This window comes from Gambusia affinis, linkage group LG12 (assembly GCF_019740435.1).
Source record: "Gambusia affinis linkage group LG12, SWU_Gaff_1.0, whole genome shotgun sequence".
NCBI classification, from domain to species: Eukaryota; Metazoa; Chordata; class Actinopteri; order Cyprinodontiformes; family Poeciliidae; genus Gambusia; species Gambusia affinis.
Window position 1 is genome coordinate 834272 of NC_057879.1, and position 12797 is coordinate 847068.

The 12797-nt window shown below is 39.4% G+C and overlaps 1 protein-coding gene across 4 annotated transcripts in view; it reads right to left on the reverse strand.

Annotated features, from left to right (window-relative positions):
* Nucleotides 1-12797, reverse strand: part of dlgap1a (discs, large (Drosophila) homolog-associated protein 1a) — an 84210-nt gene that overhangs the window by 66149 nt on the left and 5264 nt on the right. For all 4 annotated transcript variants that reach the window (XR_006372284.1, XM_044133407.1, XM_044133409.1 and 1 more), the window contains exon 2: nucleotides 1116-1204. Coding sequence is in view for 1 of the 4 variants with exons in the window: in XM_044133409.1 (XP_043989344.1) it covers nucleotides 1116-1169 (54 nt within the window). In the remaining 3 variants the exon portion in view is untranslated. The remainder of the gene's footprint in view (nucleotides 1-1115; nucleotides 1205-12797) is intronic.

Genomic DNA, 12797 nt, shown 5'->3' on the forward strand with positions numbered 1-12797 from the left:
ATTTCTCTAGTTTGCGGTTCAACCACAGGCAGTTATTACTGCTCCTTTTTATAGGCACAATCTTGCTGTGAGTCATGTGTTCAGCAGTCTCAGGTTGGTAAAACACCCCACAGGAGACAGGATTGCTAAAGCAATGTCAATACCAGCTAATATTGCTTATAAATGCTAAGATTATTGTCAGGTTTTCTCTATAATATTATCTCTGATAATGACCTGGGGAGTGTGGTTATGGAGAGGGATGTCTGAAGTTTCCCCTTGGAATGTTGCCCTGTGGCTTCACCACTGATAATGTAATTATACATGCATGGATGGATGAAAGAGATCCTTCATTGTTCTATAGGCTGAAGATGGAGGAGTGGTGTACTCATGTGGTGTGTTTGATCATTAATCAGTCAGTAAAACAACATTAAAGATTGGAACAACATGCATTGTACATTAGGTTTGATACGATTAATCAAACCAACTCTTAGTGGTGATCAAACAACAGAATCCCAGTGGGTTATTAGATCGTGTAGCAGACAGAAAAAGATCTGCTGATACAGTTTGGTATCCAGTCAGATACAAGTTCCATTCATGCCCCGCAGAAAACAATAATGAACTCTATCGTAATAGACGTTTGATCAAAATTATGAAACTGTATTCATCCTATGTTAGTTTAATAATTTCACTGAACTCTGATCCCAAACCGAACAGCATTTTGGGGGATGTAGGCAGAGGGAAGAGTCTAGGGCAAATTCTGCCTCCAATATATTCAGGCATGTTCCTTAGAGGTCCATGCAGACTCACAGCGGCAGAAAAAGTCTTTGAACCAGTAAATCCATGAAAACTGAACATGGAGAGGTGTACATACTATACAAAAGACGATTTATGTTTGTTGTCATTTATTTCACAACAAATACATGCATCTTTTGGGGGAGAATTTTACAATACCTGAAAACAAGCTTTATTACTTTCATTCTTCAGTTAAGCAATATAATTTGCACAACTTCATAAAATGTGTGCCTAAAGTAAATATTAATGCTTGATGAAAATCAGTTGTCTATAAGCAACTGACGACATCCTGACAAGGGTGTTTCATGTCAATGTATGAGTAAATGTAGTCCTTGTTCACTCACCGTGTTTAAATCCCCAACATTATAGATTTGATATAAGTTGGAAGGGACTGACATCTCCCTCTAACAGGTCTCATATTACCACCAGTTATCTAGAAAAACACAAACAAGATAGAAAAGAAACTGACATTAGATTGAAGTAGAAGTCATATCATTAAATGATTTTCTTCAGGAGATTCTTGACTGCATCCATCCATCCATTCATCTATCAAACCAGCCAGTTTTTCTGTTTCTTCGCCATTAGTACACTGAGTACAAGGATTAACAACACTAAAACCTTCTTTTGGCTCGGATTGGTTATGTTTGACCGTGAGTGGTGCATTTTTGCCGATATCTATAGTAGCTCATGGAGGAAGTATAAGACAGGTTATCTGTCTCATAACATACTGTCACGACATAGTAACAGTTGACAAATATGTAAAAACACAGATTTTTGAACAAAAGTTCAAAAATCTTGTAACTTATTGTAGCTTTAGGATACCTCATGTTTAATACTTACTAACCCATTTGTAACATTGGTGAAAAAGAAATGGGGTCTTGATTTTGGATCAATCATGATCAATTATAATCTAGTAAAGAATTCATTACTTTTATTAATATGCCATTATCAAATTCTTATGATTTACTTTCCAGTGCTGTTTCACAAGAGGTGGAAGTGTTAGGCAAGACCAGTTTTGTTCAATAAGCCAGCATCTTTATCATTAAACTTTTTATTGAGTACAATTAGAACATAAAGTCTGGATCTATTTTTAATTTAAATGAACAAAACAATGTCATAAGTGAATGCAGGATGATAACCAAAATACTGCAAATATGCACAGCAAATCCAGCAGGCCCAACTTAACTCTGTCAGATTTGACTTTCACACTTTTAAAGTGTCTATATGGGTCCACACCAGAGAGTTTCAATTTAACTCTTTATGGAACGTTGGTACCTCAACTCTAATTAAGTGTTAAATACCAAATCTGTCTGGAGTAAGTCATTTAACACCAACACTAATTCAATGTTAGAGCTTAAATATTAACTCTACTTCATAAGCGTTAATTTTATTTAATACTAAATAGATAAACATTTATTGTTTTGAACTTTTAGAAATTATTTGGAAAATAAACATTTAATAAAGAGACAACAATTTTCTGAAATGCATTTATTTCAAAACATGCACCATAATTAGAAAACATGTAACATTGAATAATGTACACTTTCATGTTTTACATGTTGCTTTCATTTGAATATTGCTCATCAAAAGGTCTGACATGTCAGCTGGTCAATCCAAAAAACAGTTTGCATAATACATTTTTCTACAATACAGTACGCAAAGAATTGTTCAAAGTACAAGGTGGAGAAAGTAATGCATGCTGTCCATGTAATAAGATATTGTATTTTTTTTAACACAAGTAGATTACTGGATTTTACAGTACAGAAGAGGCCGAACCTGGTATTCCTACCCAGTTTGTGTTTCTGTTGAATATCTAATAAGAGACAGGACCTCTCTGCACTCCTTCAAAGAGCTGTCCATTCACTAACAGATTGTCGGGTGGGGACATCAACGTGCTCATCATAGGTACTGTGTAGGACAAACTTGAGTCTCCAAGTAAGACAGTCGGTGTTAGTCTCTGGATCATAAACAAAAAACATAATAAAAAATGGAATAAAGGAATACATTTTTACTACAACTCTAAGTAACAACAAGCCTCCATTACAGAGTTGTTGAATTTCAGAGATGTTAACACTTACATAACCATTTTTTTGAGCATGAATTGTGTGAGAAGCGGTGAGGGGATTAGGGGACGAGGGCAATTGATGCTGACGAGCGGCGATTCAAACTCAACCAAACTGGTCTTAATATCTAGAAAAATAGGCAATTAAAGGATAAAAACGTTTTTCTTTTTACTTTATTTTTGTTATTTTTGCAGTTTTAGAGACAGACATACATACATAGACCAGTTAGACCCCCCCTCTAAAAAAATTACAGAGCAACTAGTTTGACAGGAGCATTGAGTGATAATCAACAAGGAAAAAACAAAAGAAAGAAAATAGGTAATTACGTAAATTATCGAGTCGGTGTCAAGCTCCGATGAGTGATCCATTTCTTCCAGTATTTATTGTATTTATAAGAGGCAAGTCTTAATAAAAAAGTCAGTCTCTCCATTGCGTGAATTTCCTCAATTATGTCCTTCCAGTCCAAACATGACGGCGGTTCCACATCCAGCCACCAGCGAGTTATAGCTTTCTTTGCGCCTGCTAATAATATTAGTAAGAGATATCTATCAGACTCTTCCGAGGTAAAGAACCCAGGAAAACCACAGTAAAATCACAGCATAAATTTAAGTCCATTTTCGTATTGATTTCTTTTATCACTTCTGACCAATAGGGTACGATCTTAATACATTCCCAAAAGATATGAAAATGTCCTGCAGATACATTCCCACAGTTCCTCCAACATTTTGCCTTTTCATTATCATTACAATGTTTACTTTTAATGTTAGGTGTAACAAAAAAAATCCACCATGCATTTCCAGGAAAATTCCTTCCAAAGGCCAGAGCTTGACGTGTGAATCACAAAATTGCATATATTTAACCAAACATTGTCAGTTATTGTTATTTTGGCTTCTTTTTCCCATTTAAACTTAATACAGTATATGTTGTATTACATTTCCTGTCCATTTGTAGACATGAGTTTAGTTTGGATATTGTTTTTTAGGGAGCTCTTCCGTTGCTCCAATCTAATAGGATTTTAAGTATACCTATCTCGTCCTTCTCCAAAAATGTTATACTTTTATTGTAGTGGCGTCTTAGAGGGATCTAAAACAGTCACATTTTTCCAAGCTATAGTTATCTTGAAGTTGTTTAAAACTTTTTAATTTATTATTCTTTGTAATCTTCCAGTAACTTGTTATGCCTTTTTGTGACCACTGTTTAAATCTCTTATCTATTCTTGCAGGGAGAAAATCTCTATCATAAGCAGGCCATCTCAAAATTCGAGCACTTCTTTCAGTCTTTACTTGCTTTAATATTTTATGATATATGTCCAATGGTACTTTTATCCATAAGGGTAGTAGGTCAGAATCTATATGTTTTTTAATAAGACATTGATCTTTAAGCCAGGATTGTAGAGGTGTATCACTGTAAGACGGGTCTATCTCTTTCCATTTAGCCTCAAATGTTGGGTCACACCAACCGACTAACACTCTCATCTGCACCGCTCTATAATATTCCTCTAGATGTGGTAAAGCCCATCCACCCCTTTCTTTTGACAGCTGTAGTGTCTGGAATTTTACTCTCGGTCTGTGTTTAGTCCAGATAAAATTTGAGATTATTCTGTCCCAATCGCGGAATTGTTTGTCAGGTATTTTTATAGGTAGGGCCTGAAAAAGATAAAGAAGCCTTGGTAAAAGGTTCATCTTTATTATATCTATTCGATTGTGTAGATTCATGGGTAATAAAGACCAACGTTGTAGATCCGCCCTAATCTCTACTGTCAGTGGGATATAGTTGCATTCAAAAAGGTTGGATAACTACAGGAATTTTAACTCCCAGATATTTTATAAAGATATTGTGCCAGTTGAACCTAGACATTTTCAGAATTTTTTATGACGGTTGATAATTAAATGACAGAACTTTTGTTTTCTGTATATTTGATTTATACCCTGAATAAGTGCCGAATGTCTTGAGTAAAGAAAGATGATTAGGTAGGCTGACTTCCGGGTTAGTTAACAATACGAGCACATCGTCGGCATAGAGGCATATCTTAAGCATTGTGCCTTTAATGCATGTCCTTGTGTTCTCTGATGGCCTACACTAGAGGCTCAATAAAAAGCACAAACAATGTGGGGCTGAGGGGGCAGCCTTGGCGACAGCCCCTCCCTGGTTGTATTTTATCTGATAAATGCCCATTAATTTTAATCCTGGCAGAGGGTGACTCATACAGAGACTGAAAGCAACCTATAATTTGATTATTAAAGCCAAATATTTCCAAAGCCAAATAAAGATAGTCCCAACTCACTGAGTCAAACGCCTTTTCTGCATCTAAACTAAAAGCTATTGATTCTGTGTTTTTCATCTGATCTATGAGGTAAAGAGCCCATCTCACGTTGTCATGGGTTTGCCTATTGTCAACAAAACAGGCATAAATTTGAGCTCAATTCCCGGCCCGGGGTCTTTCTGCATGGAGTTTGCATGTTCTCCCTGTGCATGGTGGGTTCTCTCCGGGTTCTCCGGCTTCCTCCCACAGTCCAAAAACATGACTGTCAGGTTAATTGGTCTCTCTAAATTCTCCCTAGGTGTGAGTGTGTGTGTGAATGGTTGTGTGTCCTGTATGTCTTTGTGTTGCCCTGCGACAGACTGGCAACCCGTTCAGGATGTACCCCGCCTCTCGCCCGGAATGTAGCTGGAGAGGAACCAGCAAACCTCCTGACCCCATTAGGGACAAGGGTGAACAGAAAATGGATGGATGGATGGATAAATTCGAGCCTTTTATCCAATATTGTTGCAAATATCCTGTAATCAATGTTTAAAACTCGTATTGGTCTGTATGAACCACATTCTCTTTTATCTTTATCATGGGCTGTCAGGTCCCTATATGACCGGTGTCAGAGTCTGGTCCGCATTGCCGGCAGTAAGTCGGGCTCGTTTCCGGTGAGAGTTGGACTCCGCCAGGGCTGCCCTTTGTCACCGATTCTGTTCATTACTTTTATGGACAGAATTTCTAGGTGCAGCCGAGGTGTTGAGGGTATCCGTTTTGGTGGCCTTAGGATTGCATCCCTGCTTTTTGCGGATGATGTGGTCCTTGTGGCTTCATCGGGACGTGATCTGCAGCTCTCGCTGGAGCGGTTCACGGCCGAGTGTGAAGCGGCTGGGATGGCGATCAGTGCCTCCAAATCCGAAGCCATGGTCTTGAGCCGGAAAAGGGTAGAGTGCCTTCTCCGGGTCAGGGGGGTGTCCTGCCTCAAGTGGAGGAGTTCAAGTATCTTGGGATCTTGTTCACGAATGAGGGAAGAAGGGAGCGGGAGATCGACAGGCAGATTGGCGCAGCGTCTGCCATCAAAGGGGCGCTGTATCGGTCCATCGTGGTGAAGAGAGAGCTGAGCCAAAAAGCAAAGCTCTTGATTTACCGGTCGGCTACGTTCCCACCCTCATCTATGGTCATAAGCTTTGGGTCATGACCAAAAGAACAAGATCGCGGATACAAGCGGCCGAAATGGGTTTTCTCCGTAGGATGTCTGGGCTCTCCCTTAGAGATAGGGTGAGAAGCTCAGTCATCTGGGAGGAACTCAGAGTAGAGCCGCTGCTCCTTCACGTCGAGAGGGGCCAGTTGAGGTGGCTCGGGTATCTGGTCAGGATGCCTCCCTGTTCCGGGCACGTCCCACCGGGAGGAGGCCCCAGGGAAGACCCAGGACACGCTGGAGGGACTATGTCTCTCGGCTGGCCTGAGAACGCCTTGGGATTCCTCCGGAGGAGCTGGAAGAAGTGGCTGGGGAGAGGGAAGTCTGGGCCTCCCTTCTGAAGCTGCTACCCCCGCGACCCGACCCCAGATTAGCGGAAGAAGATGGATGGATGGATGGATGGATGGATGGATGGACATATATAGAGAATTTTATAGCAACTGAAGTTTACATATATTTGATTGTACTATAAAATGGCATGATGTCCCTGGAAAACACATAATACTGCCCTTTAAATTCAATATAAATGTTATTTTCAAAAGTCCTACAATTGTATGTGTCCAGCCTTTAAAAATTTTTTATATGTCTCTTATTAGGCTCATTTGAGCCTTGCAGCAGGTATTAAGTATACTTTTTATGAAGCCCAAATAAAAAAGTGTTATTAAAAAGTGTTTTTATTGGTCTGATGTTACATTCTAATCCTATATGTTATGTTTTCATTAACCGTAAGCAAAATTGATGATTACATTTTGTAATTAATCTATATAATGTGTCTTCGTTAGTAAATTTTGTTACTGAAATACGTTGACTTTTAATAATATTCATCATTATTGCATATGATGATAGTGAGCATTTTGAGAGGCTACATTAGCTGGTTGTACTAATGTAAAGTTGTTTAGATTAAATTTGCAACACAAGCCCAGTTTGTAGGCCTCTCTCTTTCAATGACTCAGTAAACATAAAAACATGGTAGAACTCTTTGGATCTGGGTACAGTTGTGAAATATGAGACATCAATTAGAGTTAGAAGGATTTTTTAAAATGTACACTATTTGGGCTTTTGTATTTTTTGGGAACAAAGTAAACTAATGAAGATGTGCTATCCCAATGTAGATATGTGTGTAGGGGTATGAAGTGGAACACCCTAGTTTTGGTAAAGTTAGGAATCAGTATTTAAAAAGTACTTACATTACTTGGAATATTTACTTACAATATCTGTAAAGCTTGATTTAAAAGCAGTCATTAAAAATAAATTAGTATGTTCATAACTGACAAAGTTTTGGAGAGTAGACTGGTAGGTTTTTTTATATGACACACTTCAGCTGATCTCACAATTGCTCTAATATAACGGGTCTTTTCCTGGGATGGCAGTAAATGAAAGATGGACATGGAAAATCTCTTAGGATGAACTTTGCTCTCACTGTGCAGAAAGGAGAAGCAACATCTTCCTTCAAAACAGCATCATTTTATAACTGCTATTAGTGTCCAAACATTTCAAAGCAAAATATGCCATCTGTCTCAGTTCAGCCTTGACTGGTAATGCATATCTCTCTCCTTACTTTAAATGTAGCAATAGAAACTGAAAGCTCATCACCTAGCTATAAAACTCTGAAACCTGCACCCTCCTTCTGTTGTGCCGCCGGCAGCAACCTGGTTCCCACATGGGGGGTGAGACCAGCTGAGGCTTTGCAGCACAGACAAGCAGAGGAACAAACCTTAATGTATTCTGTCATTTCTAACTGCTCTCTTTCTCAGACCATTGTGCAACCAAAATAACAGCACATATGCTGCTTTTAATTTGAGTGCTAAATGAAGATCATGAGGAATGTGGCATCATGAGGCAACACATCCCCAAGCCTCTGCCATCTTATGTTCTAAACATCATTAGAACAGTGGTCCTCAATGATGTTGGAGGCTGCAAAGGCCCTAGAGGCCCTGTACAATGCCCTAGTTTGGACTAGAGTGTTTCAGAAATGATGGGTTTTGTGTAATACTTTGGGCATATAACTTGTATAGGAATACTGGAAAGGCAGCCTCAACTATTTCCATTCCATCCCAACTTTATAGTAGCCAACCTTAAATTGTTGCCATACTGATTGTTGGCACATAATGTCAAACACTTCATAAAGTGGCCCACACCGCTATGACGTGCAACCTATGCACCTATTAACTCCTGTGAAGATTGCAAAAAAAAAAGACACTTCTAAAGCCTAATATTGCATTTATTTAGTTGGTTTCATTGTTAAAATGATCATAGGTTGCTGTGTGGTCATCTGCACAAACAGACAAAGATGCAAAAGAACTTGTAGTTTTATCACAAACCTTTTGAAAAATAAAGATGATAGCGATGAATAGCAGCCATCAATCGTACCGGCTGGCAGCTCTCAGCTTTTACATGGATTTGCAGCAAACACCTTTTACAAGGTAAGAAGGTTAATGTTCATATTTCATAAGTAAGATTAATAAGATGCAATCATTAGTAAGCATGGAGAAATTGCCCCGTCATCAGGTAGCCTTCCACGTACAGAGAAAATTTAGACTTTTGCACGCTTAAAGTCTGCTCCTGTCTAAGAGAAAGCAAAGTTTATGACATAAATTATGTGGCATGAATTGAAGTCAGCAATTTGATCAAATCAACAAATACATCAGGAGAGAGAAGAGATGGTCTGCTTCTGAGCCAGCTATTTTCACGTTTTGTAAACTCAGCTGACTATGAGCCCTGACTAGGTCTGCTACTTTCACAGACAAACTAGCTTGACTTTAACAAGTAGAAGCCAGGTACTGGCAGAAATACCTCAGGAAAACAATTGCAGTCACTCTGATCAGTTCACTCTTCCCTCACTTCTGATGTCTGTTTTGGAGCATCGATGTGTTCAGGTTACGAAGTTTTAAAGAGTCATCACATTGAAGCCAATAGCTTGTGTTACAACAAGATTTCTGTAAGTGTCCAACTTCTGTCCATGGTTAGCTCAATATAAAAAAAGACCAAAAACTACCTGTGCTTAAAACCTTGATTTCTTTACAGACTGCCTAACTGATTCATGCTTCTCTATTCCGTTACACATGAGGTCCAGAACCGGCAGTCTGAAGTTCCCAGATGACAGCGTACCACCACCCAACTTTTTTACCTGTTGTATCAGAACTAACTACTGTCACTGCCAAGCTGAAATGATGGAGAGAAATATACCTATATTGTTGAATATAGACCTTTACATTTTATAGCAATACAACTCTTTTAAATTTTGATTATTCTTACTATTGAGGGTTTTCTTTTCATACTGCTATCCCTTGTTATTAAAAAATACACCAAAACCACCTTTATTTGTTTTTATGGCATGTTACTGTGAATACAGTGCATCATGGAATATACTAAGCTGGATATGATATTTTATGTGTAAATGGGAGTTAAATAGATGACATATTTGTACTAGTGTTGTTTTACATTGCTGTATTAAGATGTACTTAATAGTTGACAACAGAATATAAGAAAGCTGTTCAAACAGTGACGAAAAAAGTAATACTATTTTAACTGTCATGAAAAATGTGACTTTAGTGGAATATTTGATCAGTTTATTATCAAGTTTTTTAACAGCATTTCATAGTAAGAGATGTATTTTAATCAATGCAAGTTAACGCAGAATATTTAGCGCTAATTGATCTATTTCTTAACATTAAAAAAGCAGTTTGCACTGCTTTGTTGCTGAAAAATTGCTACGCAAATAAAGCTTCTGCTTCTTAAAAAGAGAATTTATTAATCAGCAACACATTTCCTAGTTTTCACAGAAAATATCATGAAACAATATGTAAGGTCGGGCAGACCACAATCCTTCAGAATCCTTTAATAGTGTTCAATCTCAGCACCTAACAAAATTTACAGACCGGAAGATGGATTAGAAACCAACCTAAGCCTGGCTAATTACTCTCCTCGGGTGCTTTTGGAGAACTCACCACCTGAGCACCAAACAGACGTCTGCAGCATGCCAAACTCCGGAAGGAAGTTGAATAGCTATTTACAGATGGTTGTGGCTCCCTGCCCTGCAGATACTGGAGGTCCACTATTCTGAGCTGTTATACCTCAGCTGTTTAAAAAAACAATTATTTTTTTTTTCACAAAATAATTTGAATTCATTTAGAGATTGCTTTATGATTTTCAGCTGTTTAATATTCTCAGCTAGAAATAGTCTGTCTCACCACAACACAGGGCTCTGGTCTGGAACCAGTCTCCTTGAGAGGGCTTGGACACTCTTACACTCTGGAGTTGCCCCTGGAGAGAGGTGCCAGGCAGGTGTGGGCATACTTGTTGCCCCTGATCTTGGTGCCTGTATGTTGGGGTTCACCCAGGTGAACGAGAGGGTAACCTCCTCCACCTATAAGTGGCCCCCATGATCTGAACCTGAGTGGTCTTCTGTTAATGGACTTCTGTGCTCATCATAGAATGTCCATAGCAAACATCATGTTCAGGCATAAGGGTCTCCATATGTGCACTTGGTACCAGGACACCCTAGGCTGTAGTTCGATAATAAACTTTTTGTCGTCATAAAAGATTTGGGACTGCCTTTCTTGGACACTCTGGCAAAGAGAGGTGCACAGCTGTCCACTGACCACTACCTGTTGGTGAGTTGGCTCCGGTGGTGGTGAAGGCTGCCGGTCAGACCTGGTAGGTCCAAACATATTGTGAAGATCTGCTGTTGCTGAAATGGCAGAGTCTCCCATGAGATAAAGCTTTAATTCTCACCTCTGGGAGAACTTTGAATACATTCAGGAGAATAAGCAGGACAATGTTCAAGCCCTGCATTGTTGAGGCAGCTTATCAGAGCTGTGGCCACTAGGTTGTCAGTGCCTGTCACAGCGGCAACCCTGAAACCCGATGGTGGACTCCTTCTGTGAGGGATGCTGTCAGACCGAAGAAGGAGTCCTATTGGGCCTTTTTGGTCTGTGGGACCTCAGAAGCAGCTAATGGGTACCGGCAGTCCAAGCGGCATGTGTCTTTGGGATAAAGCAATCCCACCAACAGGCCTTCCATTGAGGAAGTGGAGACTGGGGACTCTGGGTCAGGCTCTTCAATCTCTGGTGATGAGGTCACCAAGGTGATTAAAGACCTCCTCGGTGGCAAAGCCACAAGGGTGATTTTATCAGCTTAGTCATCTATGGAAAAGATAAAACTGAAAAAGACTTTAAGTCAGATTTTGAGAAACAGAGGGATGCTCTAGTCTTTGTTGGTTATACACAGAAGCACAGCACGTTGCATGAGAATCAAAGGCTAATCATGAGTAGAGAAAACATAGTATACAAGTTCTGTACACACATCCTCCTTCTGCTGAAATGTCCTCTGAATAAGTGTTGAAAGAAACATTTAGACCAGAATCTGGGCCCATGTGTTAACAACAAAAAAATCCAAAAACAAAACAAACTGGAAACCCGAGGGAAGGTAGTCCAGGAAGGGAAGCCTGGTTAGTGACAATCAGGGTGACGAGATGGACTGGCAAGTTATGACAGGGATAGAGGAGCTTAAATTCTGGGAGGTAGTAAATGGAACAGTGGCCTAGCTCAGGGGTGCCCAAAGTGGATCCTCGAAGGCCGGCATCCTGCATGTTTTAGTTCTCTCACTGGCAGTACCAACAACCTTTTCAGCATGTCAGTGTTCTTCTTAGGCCTTCAAATTTATCATCATTTGATCCAGGTTCATTAAAACAGGGAGAGAACTAAAACATGCAGGATGCCTGCCCTCAAGGACCCACTTTGGGCACCACTAGCCTAGCTAGATAAGAAGAGTGATTGCAGGTGTGATTAATTAGCACAGGAGCTGCCTGGAGGAGGGGGAGAAGATGGCACAGAGAAACTAAAGAGATCTGCTGGGAACACAAACGGGAGAAAACGGGGAATTGAAAAATACTACTAATACAAAAGACACTAAGAGTAAGGAAAACCTGATGAACTAGGAAAGAAAGATATGAGAGAAACCATAACTGAACTTAAATAGAAACAAGGCTGATCTAACAACAATAAAAACTATGGAACATAGAGCTAGAGAAACTAGGAGATCTAAACAAAGAAATAACCTGACTAGAATTACTAAAGGAAGATATACATAGAATCGGACATGAAAGAATAACTGAACGTAGGGTGATCAAATTAAGAAATAAAGATTACTAGAAACACTGCAGGGAGGCTGAAATAAGAAATAACTAGGAGGATAAAATAGAATTAAACTATAGTCATTAAAGAAGGCTTGACATGGACTCAGACAAACAGGGACAGAACTTAAGGTAACTAAAGAATAAACCTAGAAACACTATAAAGGACTGAAAATAAGGAAAGCAATAAGACAATTCTTCCATTGCACATATGTGCAGAGCTGAAAAACCATATCGATCAATGTTCCTCAATGCCTCCTCTCTGCTCTGTCTGCAGGTGGGGATTACTGAAGGATGACTGTGAGACCTTTTCTAGTGTTTTGGAATGGGGTTATGGCTCACGGCAACAATCACTGCCTGCAGACAGTTGCTGCAGAGTGATTGGTG